Source organism: Rana temporaria, chromosome 7 (assembly GCF_905171775.1).
Source record: "Rana temporaria chromosome 7, aRanTem1.1, whole genome shotgun sequence".
NCBI classification, from domain to species: domain Eukaryota; kingdom Metazoa; phylum Chordata; class Amphibia; order Anura; family Ranidae; genus Rana; species Rana temporaria.
This window is the reverse complement of record NC_053495.1, coordinates 134,285,851-134,301,436: the sequence shown is the minus strand read 5'-3', so window position 1 is coordinate 134,301,436 and position 15,586 is coordinate 134,285,851. Positions and strand designations below refer to the sequence as shown.

The 15,586-nt window shown below is 42.1% G+C and overlaps 1 protein-coding gene across 2 annotated transcripts in view; it reads right to left on the bottom strand.

Moving 5' to 3' along the window:
- SNX7 (sorting nexin 7) overlaps window positions 1-15,586 on the bottom strand; it is a 152,704-nt gene that overhangs the window by 16,106 nt on the left and 121,012 nt on the right. Inside the window, exons 8-9 of one of the 2 annotated variants that reach the window (XM_040359982.1) lie at window positions 10,049-10,201; window positions 1,854-1,857 (exon numbers count right to left, since the gene is read on the bottom strand). In XM_040359982.1, the coding sequence (XP_040215916.1) occupies window positions 1,854-1,857; window positions 10,049-10,201 (157 nt within the window). The remainder of the gene's footprint in view (window positions 1-1,853; window positions 1,858-10,048; window positions 10,202-15,586) is intronic. The other variant, XM_040359983.1, reaches the window with a different exon arrangement.

Sequence of the window (15,586 nt, the reverse complement as noted above, 5' to 3'; positions counted from 1 at the left end):
TTAACCTTTTTCCAAAGTACATCCTGACAATTATTAGCAAGCCCAATTTATTAATACCTATTAGAATTGAGTTTTTATACTGTTAATTATGTCGGTCTATTTTTTATTTGATGTACGGCTCAAGTTTGAAGGTAAAACAAGTAAAATATCTATGATTTTAACAAGTACTCTAATTACTTGCTAGACCATTCTGACTCTAAATTCCTAATTAACATTTGGACACCATCTTCAGTGTAGAAATCCCAGTGGTTTTGGGCTGTTTGTTATTTTGTACTGGGATTCTAATTTGACTCTCATTATTAGCGATGTAGCTGGATCTCTGCAGCTGTGATTAAAACAAAAAGTGCATGCAGCTGTTTGCAGCCTAAAATAAGTGGAATTATTAATAGAGTTCAAATAGCACCGGCTTGTATGAAATGTGCTTTCTACTGGTTTAATAAGCTTACGATACTTAAAGTGACACCAAAAGGTTCAAATGAAAAACAATTTATATAACAAACATGTCATACTTACCTGTGCAGCTTGTTTTGCACAGAGTGGCCCAGAACCTCATCTTCTGGGGTCCCTCAGCTCCTCCCTGCATCAAATGACCCCCTCTGGGAAGCATTTTCCCAAGGGGGTTACCTTGCGGGCGCGCTCCCTAGTTCAGCATTTGCATCCATAGACACGATTGCCAGACTCAGCCCCGTCCCCCGTGTCATTGGATTTGATTGACAGCAGCAGGAGCCAATGGCTGCACTGCTATCAATCTATCCAATGAAGAGCCGAGAAGACTGGGCGGAGAAGAGCCGAGAAGCCATGCATTCTCGACGCGGGACTTTCGAGGGCTCAGGTAAGTTAACCGGGGGGCCAGTAATTAATGGATGTTTTTTCACCTTAATGCATAGGATGCATTAAGGTGAAAAAACAGGAAGCATTACAACCCCTTTTAAAGCTCAACTGAATTTAAAGTTTAGATCAAATAAACACATCCCTGCGGAATCCAAACAAAAAGGTGAGAAAGCCCATACATTTTCTTTAGAAAGCGGCCACACTTTGACTAGAAAAGCCTGTCATCTGTGCTGAGTGGAGAGAAAGGACACACCCCCCTCTACAGTCTCATAGGGAAACATGCACAGCTGAGATTGTTGATCACCTGCTGTGTGCTGGGTTGGGCAGGCCATCTTCTAGGATTGTCTGGCATTGGTATAAAACACAATGTGGACAGCAGAGGAATGACAGACCAAACTTGGTGCTTTAAATAGAGGCAAGTACACACTACAGAAGGCCTAGAGTTATTCATTTTTCATTATAGGAGGTTTGCAGCCACTTTAAAAGCTTATATTGTAATAAAACTTTTTTAACATTATGTATATTGCAGCAGAGTATCATGTTCGTACCACAGTGTTCTGAGCTTCACTTTGCCAATAAAGTTGGACATAGATGGCCCAAAATTTGACAGATTTTTGCGGAACTGCAATGGACTCAGCCAGGTGGAAAATTATCCACAGAACAGCGATTGCAACTTATCAGATGTAGTCACTGTTTGGCAATTTGAGCAGCAGCAGGCTCTGAATAGTGGAGATTCATCCATTCATGCTGGTAAGAATATATAGGAGAATTGATTGATATTCTCTTGTGTGTGGAATTCCCAAGATTCGAGCCGTCTGTGGCCAGACTTACACATTTAGCAAAGATGACACATTGTAGGTTTATGGGCATTGCGGGTGCTTGATATAATCAATGACAATAGAGAACTTAATGTCAGAATTACTTTTTTTACAATTAGCAGGTTAGCATGGAGCAAAGCCTGCTTATGTAATGAAAAAAATATGACAACCTTCTACCCATAAAAAAAAAAAAATGGGTGACACGGCACTACTCTGGTGAAAGCATGTTAAAATAAATAAAAAAAAATAGAAAAATAGCAAAAATAAAATGTATTTTATTATTTTTTTTGTTTACATACTGTTATCAGTGTGCCTAATCACAGCCACGCACTCAGTGTCCCCAAGTACACGCCCCACACTATATAAGGCCTCCTGCATGTCGGCCCTGTTTAGTGTGTTGCTGGCGGAGAGAGAGAGAGAGAGAAAAAAAAAAAAGTGAAAGAAAAAGTGAAAGAGAAAGAGAAGAGTGTGAGAGTAATTTCATTTAGTTTGAGCAGGCAGGCGATTCAGTTAGCTGCAGTGTATATATATATTATATATATATATATATATATATATATATATATATATATATATATATATATATATATATATATATATATTAATTACACACACACATCCAGGCTTTGTATATTATATACACACACACACACACACACACACACTGTATCCAGTTTAGCTGTATCTCACTGCAGACCATTCCAGGTGTACTGTTTCTAATATACTTCAGGCAGGCGATTCAGTTAGCTGCAGTGCATTTAGTACACACACACACACACACACACACACACACACACACACACACACACACACACACACACACATCACGGCTTTGTGTATATTATATATAGCAGAGGATGAAACATCTTCGGGAGGCCTTGCAAAAAGGTTTGCGCAATGCGTTTCCAGAGCCTGGGAGGTTTCAATTTTCTGGCCCTCCTCGACAACGTTTTGCGGAGGCTTCTGTCAGTCACAGAAAGGAGCAGTGGAAAAAGGCGTCAGTCTGACCGATGCGTTCAGACAATTTTTTAGTCCACAGCCCCAAGGTCTGATCCGTTCCAGCAACCATCGCCAGCGTCTGATTTACATGGTGCAGGAATACTGAATGACATGAATGAGATATCAGAGTAACTTTGGGCAGCACATAAAGCCACAATCAGGGGAAAATGTATTCAGATACAGACTCACCGAGAAACACACATGAAAATAGAGAGGCTGGAAAAGGAATTCCTAACCCTTAGTAAATGGCCTAAACGCGATCCTAAAGCAGTTTCCACTGAAAAACTAGTCCGGAAGTACCAGGACGTGTAATCCACAACGCATCATGGAGGCTTTTCATTACTTTTAGAATGCTTCCTACATTGGAAGATAGGCATCGGAAAAGGCTGGAGGCCTCAATCTCTGCCGAAGTAACCCAGGTCATTCAAAACCTGAAACTAAACTCGGCCCCAGGCCCAGATGGTTTCTCCAACTTTGGTATAAGACCTTTGCTCAGATCTTTGCCCCATATTTAGCTCACTTCTTTAACAGTTTAAGAAAAGGGGACCCACTAGGTCATGAATTAAACTCTGCGTTTTTCAGTAATTCCCAAGCTGGATAAAGATCCGGGTCTGGTTAGTAATTATAGGCCAATTTCAATAATTAACAATGATCTGAAAATTCTGACCAAACTCCTAGCAGACCGAATATCAATTTAAAAGCCTTTATGTTCATAAAGACCAGGTTGGCTTTATACCAGGCAGGCAGGGACCCGATCAGATAAGAAGTGCAATCAACATTTCCATTCTGAAATCTGGCTGGAATGGGGGTAACCACCAGGAAGGACCCCTTCTTTCAATAGGTCTCCAAAAGACCTTTGACTCCATTTCTTGGTTTAATATTTTGAAAAGATGGGGCTTTTGTCAGAATTTTCTTAATATTACAAAGGCATTGTATTCTGCACCTCTAGCCCGGGTACGGATACAAGGTTATTTTTCCTAACCATTTCAAATTTTTATGGGTACACGTCAGTGATGCCGATTGTCCCCGCTGGTTTTCGCAATAGCAATTGAAACCCTGGCCATAGCAATTAGAAATCTCCCAGACATACATGGGGTTAGCTGTGGGCCACAAATCCACAAGTGTGCTCTTTTCGCTAACGCTCTCTTTTTGTCACCTCCCCTCTAATCTTTCTACCCGAACATCTGCAGATTATTGCAGAAATTTGGGCGGGGTCTCTGGCCTCTCTGTCAATATGTCCAAGATTTGGGTACTGAATGTGTCGGTCGCGAGCGCACTGGTTTCACGCTTAAAGGATCATTTTGACTTTACATGGAGTAATTCAGTTGTCCCATATTTGGGGGTGGGTCAGCAAATTTTTCTCCTCTTTACCGTAAATTGGATGAGACTCAAACAGTGGCAACAATGAAACATCGATTATACTTTTTTCGGGCCCTACACATTCGGATTCTTTTTTGAACCAGAGACAGGGGCAGGGTGGGGTTACCGAACTTCCTTTGGCATTATCAAGCTGCTCAACTGACCCAGATTTCCATGGTTTACTCCAGAGCAGGTGCATATGGAAAGACCCCTCAATTTACGTTGGATTTTCTAATGTGGTGTCCTCCAAAGAATAGGCCCCCATCTTAGCGCCCACACTATTCCACACTTTATCCCTATGGGATGGACTGAAAAGTCACCCAAAACGAATCTTGAATATTCAACCGCTATCTTATATCTTCCACAACCCCCAGTTCCCTTCAGGTAGGTACATTCAAGCATTCAAATGGTGGTTAGACAAGAGGATGTATAGGATCAGACACTTCTTTAATTCTTCTGGACCAATTACTCTTAGCTACTGTATCAGTAGGTTAGACATGCCCCTCTGAAAAATTCAGGTTTGTCCAAATATCTCACTTTTCAGATTCATTATGGGAGCAGAAACCTGTTCCCCCTTCTATCACACCATATGAACTTTGGTGTGGTCAGGCCATGGAGCTAAGAAGGGGGGGGGGGATTACTGTACTTTATAAGTCATTCACCAACATTGATTCCAAAACCCTTTACATGCTGGAATGGGAGAAGGACCTTGCTCAGGAGTGAAACTTGGAGATCTGGCATAGGACCTCCACATGAGCACATCAAGGGGTACTCAACATTTCCCTGATTGAAGCCAATTTAAAAGTATGGATGAGATTGTATCTTGTCCCTGCCACTTAGCCAAGATTTTTCATTCAACCTTACCCATTTGCTTTCAAGGCTGTGACCACATTGGGGACAATGTTACATGTCTGGTGGGACTGCCCCAAAATTAGAGGCTTCTGAAACCAAATATTCCACATGCTGAGGAAAATTACAGGAGTCCATTTCTAAATCCCCACAGATTTCTTTATTCAACTTTCCTGTGGAAGCAGCACCTAAGAATGAAAGACGCCTGATTTTCTTAATACTGCTAGGAGCAAAAAATATCTATAGTGAGGGTTTTCTCCTTTGGGACAGCTAAACAAAACATTTCCTGGATCATTGCTCAAGAATAGTTGGTCAGCACTCTCCTTGGTACGGTTCAGACATGTGAAGCTATATGGGAACCATGTACGTCTCCGCAGTAATGAAGAGTTAAATATTTTTAGGGTATCGGGGCGGTCTCCTCTAGGCTTCTGGGTCTCTCTTTCCTTCTCTATTCTGTCTCTTCCGGGTTTCTCTAACCTTGACTTGCTCTAGCCTTTTATCATTCAGGTTACCTTATGGATCTCTGGAATTGGGCAATAATGAAGTTCTTGGATAGACATATGTAAAGGCCTCTTACCAGATTTCAACAGGTCTATTGCTGTTGAGAAATTCTGAACCATATGCATCATTTTCTATTACCTCTCCCAGTGTAATGACAAATTTTTGTTTAATTTTCTTTATGTGAATTGTAACTTTTATTTACCTTATGGGGATCAGACTTACATTCTCCTGGTGGTTTTCCCTACATATGTTCCCTTTTATGACAGTTACCCATCACTAGGATTCAACTCCATCATTGTTAAAAGATGGATTAATTGATAGGATGATAGACATCGTGGGGGTATGTTCATCAATCCCCAGGAGTTTCTTCTCAATGTTAATAGAAGTTGACTTAGTCGCACCAGTAACCATGTTCCTTATCTTGTTATATGCATAAATGGAGAAAATACTCACTTTTATGTCTATAACGGTCGCTGGACTTTATACTACTACTATTAATCCTTTCACTATTGAAGATCTGAGATTTAACTTGCAATGGAACCTGTGATGAACCTTTTTCACCTTTGACTGTTAATATTCAATAATAAAAAAACGTTTGACAGGAAAAATAATGATAAATCAAACACCTGAAAGAGGCTACACCTTTGCCGATCATAAAGAAAATTTACTGAAATTAGGCTTTAATTTTTGAGGTATACAGAACTGTAAAGCCACATAGAATTATGGTATTTGTGAGAGGATGCAATAAGAATAGCCTAAAGGGGTACATCATTTAAATTTGGTGTTTAATTTAAGTTGGATTTTTGTGAGCAACAGTGCTACCTTTATTGTATGATAGGCAAGCACTTTCTTCTCTAAGAATCTGTTATTTTTATTTCACTACAAGTAATTGTTGTTATATATAATTTCATGGTATAAATGTTGAATAGTTTCCAGTGAGCGCTTCTTACACTGTGCTAGTAAAAACAATTTGAAAAGACACGGCTAATTTCACACTATTATAAAATAAGAAAAAGATTTCTGTGTGAGGAGAGCATAATTTCAATCAATGCTGAAAATACTGAGCACATGCATACAAATGAAGGGTTTATATATTATAATTTGTAGAAGTCTACTTGGTCTAAATTGTATTGAAATTGCGTAATTTTATACATTGGATTGCATGGAAGAAAATCAATTTTTCAGTTTAAGAACATCAACAAACATTCCCACATTACAATGAAATTGATGAATTGTGTTCATTGTAAATTAGCTGCAATGATCACTCCTGGAGCTAAAGACATATGCAAATACAGACAATGTAATTAAAAGGGAGCCGCTTATCAAGGCAGAGACCTGGCACAGCCAAGCCTCTCCAACTCCTACAAGTAGCTCTAGTTCTAGGATAGACATATTGTGCATAGCATGCAGAGGTTTGTTGAACAGCAGCACTGGCAAGGATATCGTCAGTCGGGCAGGGAAAGGCTTAGGCCTAGTATACACAATCAGAAAAAAAAAAAAAGAAGGCTTTAGAAGAGATCGTACGATAATCTGATCATTAGTACATAGCTTTTGAGAGCCAATCAGGACAGTTTATCGGAAATTATCTGATAGGAAAAACACAAAAATGTTCTCATACGATACCAGATCATCCTATTTTTGTTTAATCAGTACAGCACTTGTCCGAAAAAAATTAAATCGGAAGAGCAAGACCACGCATGCTCGGAAACAAAACACATTACAATACAACACATTACATCACTTCCGAGGTCGTATGAGGATTTTCGTAAGTTAGTAACCTCTTCATTTTCGATATGAGACTAGCATGCAAGAAACGACGATCATTAATCCAATATTTTCATTGTGTAAACAAGGCTTTAGCTAGGACACATTGGGGGTTATTTACTAAATGCAAATCCACTTTGCACTACAAGTGCAAACTACAAGTGTAAAGTGAACTTGAAATTGCACTTGGAAGTGCAGTCGCTGTAGATCTGAGGGGGACATGCAAGGAATGTAAAAAACAGCATTTTAGCTTGCACATGATTGGATAATAAAATCAGCAGAGCTTCCCCTCATTTCAGATCTACCCCTCAGATCTACAGCGACTGCTCTTCCAAGTGCACTTCCAGTACAATTTCAAGTGCACTTTGCTCTTGTAGTTTGCACTTGTAATGCAAAGTGGATTTGCCTTTAGAAAATAACCCCCATAATGTTCCTTACAGGATTTCTATTTAACCACTTAAGCCCCGGACCATATTGCTGCCTAAAGACCCAAGGGGTTTTTACAGTTCGGGACTGCGTCGCTTTAACAGACAATTGCGCGGTCGTGCGACGTGGCTCCCAAACAAAATTGGCGTCCTTTTTTCCCCACAAATAGAGCTTTCTTTTGGTGGTATTTGATCACCTCTGCGGTTTTAATTTTTTGCGCTATAAACAAAAATAGAGCGACAATTTTGAAAAAAATGCAATATTTTTTACTTTTTGATGTAATAAATATCCCCCAAAAACATATATACATTTTTTTTTCCTCAGTTTAGGCCGATACGTATTCTTCTACCTATTTTTGGTAAAAAAAAACGCAATAATCGTTTATCGGTTGGTTTGCGCAAAATTTATAGCGTTTACAAAACAGGGGATAGTTTTTTTGCATTTTTATTTTTTTTATTTTTTTTTACTACTAATGGCGGCGATCAGCGATTTTTTTCATGACTGCGACATTATGGCGGACACTTCGGACAATTTTGACACATTTTTGGGACCATTGTCATTTTCACAGCAAAAAATGCATTTAAATTGCATTGTTTATTGTGAAAATTACAGTTGCAGTTTGGGAGTTAAACATTTAACTTTGTGTGTGTTTACTAGTGTAGGGGGGTGTGGCTGTAGGAATGACATCATCGATCGGATCTCCCCTATAAAGGGGATCACCCGATCGATGCGCCGCCACACTGAAGCACGGGGAAGCCGTGTTTACACACGGCTCTCCCCGTTCTTCAGCTCCGAGGAGCGATCGCGACGGAGCGGCTAAAAACAAATAGCCGCGCAGTCGTCCCGGATCACTCCCCGAGCGGACCCGACCTCCGCATGTACCGGGGGGGGTCCCGATCGGACCCCCCACCCACGTCTAGCAGAGGACGTACAGGTACGTACATGTGCCATTCTGCTGACGTATATGTACATGAGGAGGTCGGGAAGTGGTTAAAGCTCAACTACAGGTAGCGGAAAGAACTACCCTTGCAGTGTCGAGCAGTCCTGCATTGTATCTGTAAACAGCAAGAACCTGTGCACGTTTCAGAACATTGGTAGAGGGAAGAGCACCGGCTACCAGGAAGTGAGGAATAATGTAAGTATTATTGCTTATTTCCTACCCCCCCCCCCCAGACAAAACAAACAGTGCATCGAAAAAGGGGACAGGTCCTACTGCAAGGATACTTATGATCCCTCCTACAGCTCTATGTAGGCATTGAAAATGTACAGAAGCACGGAAGTCTGTTCCTAGAGTGGACAGGCTCAAGCATTCATAACGTGAAATATCTGGCACATTGCTGTGGTGTCAGCGCCTAAAGTGGTTCATTCTCCACCATTCATTCAGAGCAAGTACGCCGGCGTATCTACTGATACGCTGGCGTACTTTCAAATTTCCTGCGTCGTATCTTTAGTTTGAATCCTCAAACCAAGATACGACGGCTTTTGGGTAAGATCCGACAGGTGTACGTCTTCGTACGCCTTCGGATCTTAGATGCAATACTTCGGCGCCCGCTGGGTGGAGTTTGCGTCGTTTTCCGCGTCGGGTATGCAAATTAGCGATTTACGATGATCCACGAACGTACGCGCGGCCGTCGCATTTTCTAACGTCGTCTGTAGTCGGCTTTTTCCGGCGTATAGTTAAAGCTGATATTTTGCGGCGTGTATATATAGACTTGCCATGTTAAGTATGGCTGTCGTTCCCGCGTCAAAATTTGAATTATTTTTTTTGCGCAGGTCGTCCGTGAATAGGGATGGACGTAACTCACGTCCAAGTTCAAAAAATGACGTCGTTGCGACGTCATTTCGCGCAAAGCACGGCGGGAAATTTCTGGACGACGCATGCGCAGATCATTTGGCGCGGGGACGCGCTTCATTTAAATGAAACCTGCCCCCTGATCGCCGATTTGAATTCCGCCGCCAGAAATACACTACGCCGCCGTAACTTACGGCGCAAAATCGTTGAGGATTCGAAATTCCGCCAGGTAAGGTACGGCGGCATAGCGTATCTCTGATACGCTGCGCGGATCCAATTCTCTCTGGATCTGGCCCTTTGCCTTTTAAACAGCATGGGCTCCCATCACCATGCTTGCTTAGTACAGTGCAGGTAAACGGCAAAAACAAAACAAAAAAACAAGGTCTTTTCTAGCAAATCATTGTATTTTATGGCTGCAATACTTCAACAGGCTTAACCTGTAATTGGTGCTGCGGATGAAATCCCTAGCAGAAATGATGCCAGCTTCAAGATGTGGGGTTAGAGAAAGTGATCAGGGAAAAGGATCTATAAAATTCAAATCATTGCATTTCATGGTTCTACAACACCAGTTTTTACCAGACATTATTACTGTGAATGAAATCCTTAGTGTTAATCACAGCAACTGCAAGATGATAAAGTGAGAAGTAAAACGTTTAAGTATATATCAAGTAGCACTGATGCCATGTAAGAAGTGATAAAAGAATCTTACCTCTTCGTAATAGTTTATCTGGCAATCTGCCATATTTACAAATGTATCTTTCAAGTCTGATCTCATGTTTTTTGTCCATCTCTCCCAATCGGCTTTCAAAGCATTGTTGGCACATTCAACTTTGTCTTCAAGTTTTCCGACCTCTTCTTTCAGCTGCAAATAAAAGGTATTTAATAAGCAGATAAAATGAATACATAATTTCAAAGAAAATATGAATGTGTAAAAGAGAGCAGTGGAATGCAATGTCCGCTTTTGTGCCAAGCCTGTAATACATGTTGACATTCTAAGTATGAGGATGGATAAAGTTGTTCTAAAGGCTCATGGTTTACCTTAATGCATTAAAGTAAAAAAAAAAAAACTTCTGAATGCAGCTCCCCTCCAGCCCCCCTTATACTTACTTGAGCTCCATCTGGATCTAGCGATGTGCATGAGAGCAACAGCTCTCCGGGATCTCTTTCTCCTCAATGGCTTACACAGCAGCGGGAGACATTGACTCCTGCTGCTGTCAATCACAGCCAGTGAGCCAATTAGGAGAAAGTGGGGATGGGGCCGAGCCGATCTCTGTGTGTGTGAATGGACTGATGAGGATGAGGCCCTGATACAATATCTCAGGATTACCCATTCTGCCATTTGTTTCAAATGAATAAGGTTAAATATGCAGTCCAGACAAAGAATCTACATCTCTCACCTCCCTCAGCTTCTCAGCCCAACAGGAAGGCCAAACCCATTTATTGGTCCCTTTATAAACAATATGACATCACACACACACAAGCACATTTGATAGGTTCACATTATACATTTTACTCCCACCCATTCCCTCACCCACCCCCTTGTGACGTTTGTAGCACATGGCAGACATTCCAAAGTCCTTGAGAGCCATCTTGATTTCAGACAGTGGTAGGGGCTATGGGAGCAAGGAGGACAAGGAGATGGAAGTCCATGTTTGGGCATGCTGCTCACATCATCCAGTGTAAAAAAGTTCATTCAGCTCCTTTCCAAGAGGTCCGAGTGAGAAGGAGGGGGAGGGGAGGCTTTCCTGTTACAATTGAGGAATTTAGAAGGGAGGGGTGGTTTGGGAGTGAGAGCGAAAAGAGTGGGGGGGATGACATCTGCTCTTAATAATAATCCTTTGTATTTTCAATGCTGAGTTCATTACTTTAAAACAATATCTGATATAAAATCCTCAAGGAAATAAGGAAAATAAGCAGTATGGTGACATACCCATACATACATATGCCTAATGCGTATAAAAACAAATAAACAGTATAAGGAATATAGGAAAGAGAAACATTTCAGTGATTCTAATAAAAATAATTAGCCTAATTTGAAAATAGGAATTTTAGAATCATCCACCACAGGACAATGTGCACTCAAAAATGAGCGCAGCCTGCTCGAGTACCCCATAGCGAGAGGCTTGGTATTGAGGGCACTCAGCAGGGGGGGGGGGAGTCAGGATCGCTAGAGGGGGGGACCCAAAAAGAAAAGGATCAGGGCTGCTCTATGCAAAACTGAATTGTGTGCCTGGCCTCAATGGTCCCAAAATAGTGTCAAAAGTGTCCGATCTGTCCACCGCAATGTCGCAGTCACTATAAAAAAAAAAAAAAAAAAATCGCAGATCGCCGCCATTACTAGTAAAAAAAAAAAAAGAAAGAAAAGAAAATGCCATAAATCAATAACCTATTTTGTAGACGCTATAACTTTTGCGCAAAACAATCAATATATGCGTATTGTGACTTTTTTTTACCAAAAATAAATAGAATACATATTGGCCTAAACGGAGGAAGAAATGTATTTATTTTTAAATTTGGATATGTATTATAGCAAAAAAAATCAAAATTTCGTTTTTTTTTCAAAATGTTTACTTCTTTTGTTTATAAAAAAAACAAACAAACAAAAACGCAGATGTGAGCAAATATCACCAAAAGAAAGCTCTATTTGTAGGGGGAAAAAAATTGCAGATATCGAGACATCAATGTTATCCGACACGTTTTCTTCCTACGTTGTCCTGCAAATGGCACCAAGGGTTGGATGCGCAACCCTGGAAACTCACCAAGAAACACTAGGTTTCGTTCTCTACCCAGCATTCTCACGGGTTGGGGTTCAAGCTGCAAAAGAGGGTGTACTGTACTGTAATGTTAAGGTATGGAAGGAAGCGAAGTGCTTGTTCCCGAGTTTCTGGGGCTGCACATCCAATGCTCGGTACATCCTGACTTCTGCATGACAGAGAGGAGGGGACAATGTGATGATCATCTGCAAAAAGTACGGTAAGCATTTTTTTTTTTTTACAAAACGAAGCACAGTTGTTAGTGTTACTATATTGAGCACTGTAATGCATGGGGACTTTTTGGAAAAAAGTAAAGATTTCAAGTGGAGGTTCACCCTTTAAAAAAAATTCTGACATCACACTGAGTCGCGCCATCCTACCGACAGAATGCCGGTGTTTTTTTTTTTTTTTCTCAGCACATACCTCTTAATCCCGATTTTCACCTCACGGCAATCCCGCAGGAGTGGGCGTTCCCAAGCACTGCCTGTGATTGACAGGCTTCCGAACGGCGCATACTGCGCGTCACAGGTTGCCGAAAAAACCCGAACGTCGGTGCGGCTCTATACGGCGCCTGCGCACTGACGTTCGGGTTCTGTCGGCAACCTGTGACGCGCAGTATGCGCCATTCGGAAGCCTGTCAATCACAGGCAGTGCTTGGGAACGCCCACTCCTGCGGGATTGCCGTGAGGTGAAAATCGGGATTAAGAGGTATGTGCTGAGAAAAAAAAAAAAAAAACACTGGCATTCTGTCGGTAGGATGGCGCGACTCTGTGTGATGTCAGAAATTGTTTTGAGGGTGAACCTCCACTTTAAGTAAGTGAGCAGTGTTGAAAGAGGGTGATGGGAAATGTAAAAGGTGAGTAAAATTGGAATAGATTGGTAGGGTGTGCAGGGGTTAACCTCCATGTTGGGAGGCGTGCACTTGTGCCGTCTTGGAAGCTGGGTCAGAGAGGCATCAGTGTCCCCTCTACCTGTGCCTTAGGAGCAATCACACAGATTATAGGAGTGGCAAAGAGACCGGACGAATTAGTGGCAGCATGGGTGAATGTAGGAGACAATGAATGACACACAACTAGCACCGTTAAAGTGGTTGTAAACCTTTGTTTTTGTTTTTTTATTAAAATAAACATGTTATACTTACCTGCTCTGTGCAATGGCTTTCCACAGAGAAGTCCCAGTCCTCCTCTTCTAGGGTTCCCTGCCGGTGCTCCAGCCCCTCCTCTTCGGCGGGTGCACCCATGGTATGCGGCTTTCCATGGGAGGCACCTGTGTGAGTCCCGCTGCTGCGTTCATCGACACAGACAGCGGGACACAGCCCCGTCCCCTGCGTCACAGCATTTGACCGACAGTAGCCAATGGCTCCCACTGCTATCAAGCTGCCCAATGAGTAGGGAGACCAAGTCTGGAGGTGCTGCTGTTGTGCACATCGCTGGATCAGATCAGACTCAGGTAAGAAAAAGAGGGGGGGGGGCTGCAGCACAGGTTTTACACCCTGATGCATAGAATACATTAGGGTGAAAAACCTTTAGGCTTAAGAACCACTTTAAAAGATCTACAGCTGATTAGATTTGTCACCTGTCTAGTGACTGCTATGCAAGGCTACCTAGCAGTCACTTTGGCCCATGCCACACTTTAGACCATGGGTCTTCAAACTACGGCCCTACAGTTGTTCAGGAACTACAATTCCCATCATGCCTAGTCATGTCTGTGAATGTCAGTGTGTTACAATGCCTCATGGGATGTGTAGTTCTACAACAGCTGGAGGGCCGTAGTTTGAGGATCCCTGTTTAGACAAACTGCGCAGACTAAGAGCCGGTTCACACTGGGGCGACTTGGGATCCGACTTGAAGTCGCCTCAAGTCGTCCCGAGTCGCGCTGTCGAGAAAAACAATGCAATGAATCGGAGCGGTGTATTAATACACACGAGCCGAGTCGCTCCGACTTCAAAAGAAGTTCATGTACTACTTCAATCCGACTTGTAGGCGATTTGTACCCATTGATTTCAATGGAAGTCGCCTCAGAAGTCGGATCACTGTCTTAACTGAAGCGACTTTCCAGGAAGATAACATACATTTCTCAGGCAAACCTCTCCCTCCCCTAGAGCTGATTGTTGTTTGATTGGCCACTGGAAAGTCTCATGTCCTGGAGACGACTTCAAGTCGTGTTGTAAATTGCCCCAGATCGCCCTGTGGTTCATGTTCAAGTCCTGTCGGAGTCGCCTCTGAAAGTCGCGCTGGAAGTTGTGTCGCCCTAGTGGAAACCGACTCTTAAGGTTGTGGTTAGTTATACAAATACATAAATCATTTTACTAAAGAACAAAACCTTCTTGATTGTGTTACTGCACTTATCATAAAACTTCCTGTAAATAAAGCATTTTTTAATTTAAATTGTGCACGTGCATGCAAATGTACTGTATGTAAAGTGGTGCGTACCACATAAATGTCTGTAGTAATGTCTGCTGAGCCATTTTGCCCTTTACACAGTCCGAAAAAAAAAAAACCCAACAACGACTAGGAACACCCCTGCATAAACCCGGACTGGCTGGACAGAACTAGAAATTATTTGACACAATAACAAGCTCCCATAGATGCATTTCAATGGTGCATTTAGCCGTATGTCTGTCTTTTATTCAGTATGGATATATAATAAAACAATTAGAATGTTCCAAATGACATAGGAACATGCATAGGTTCTGTTCAGACTAAATTAGAGCCATGCATAAATGTATCGAGAAGCTGCTACACACATTTCTACAATTCCTCACTCTCTGTCACTGATAAATGCCATCTGTGTTCTTGTCTGCAAAAAAAATAAAAAAATCTTCAAGCCATCGGACATCCCTTGGGTGAGAGAAACCTGAAAATGATACACAGATTGTGTTTTCCGCATATGAAATTGGCACAGAATAAAACCATGCATATTATGCTGGCATCTGCAATTGTTTTGTAATTGGCCAGATTGAATGATCATGTTTTGATGTACAGATTGTTTTTAGGCTTGCATTTTCCTAAGGGATAAATGTTAGCAAAGTGATTGTTTAACATAAAGACCCCGAATTTAAATATGAAAACATCTTCACAAACAGTGTACCGTATTTATCGGCGTATACCGCGCACTTTTTTGCCCTGAAAATCAGGGCAAAATCGTGGGTGCGCGATATACGCCGATACCCGCGCCGAGTTTGAATACTGCGCCAGCATATACCGAGCGCAGTACACTCGTGTATAGTCGGGCAGTCTCGGCTCCTCCCGCGCTCACGTCCTGGACGTACAGGACGTGAGCTCGACAGTAGCCGAGCCTGCCCAAGTGTACTGCGCTCGGTATATGCCGGCGCAGTATTCAAACTCGGCGCGGGAAAGCTGGAAACGAGCGAGGAGGACGCCGAACTCGACGAAGAGGACACCCGAAGCCGCAGACGGACGCCGGACCCGACGAGGCCGTTGATGGACGCCGCGCAAGACACCAAAACTGCAAATACAAAATCCTTTTTTCCA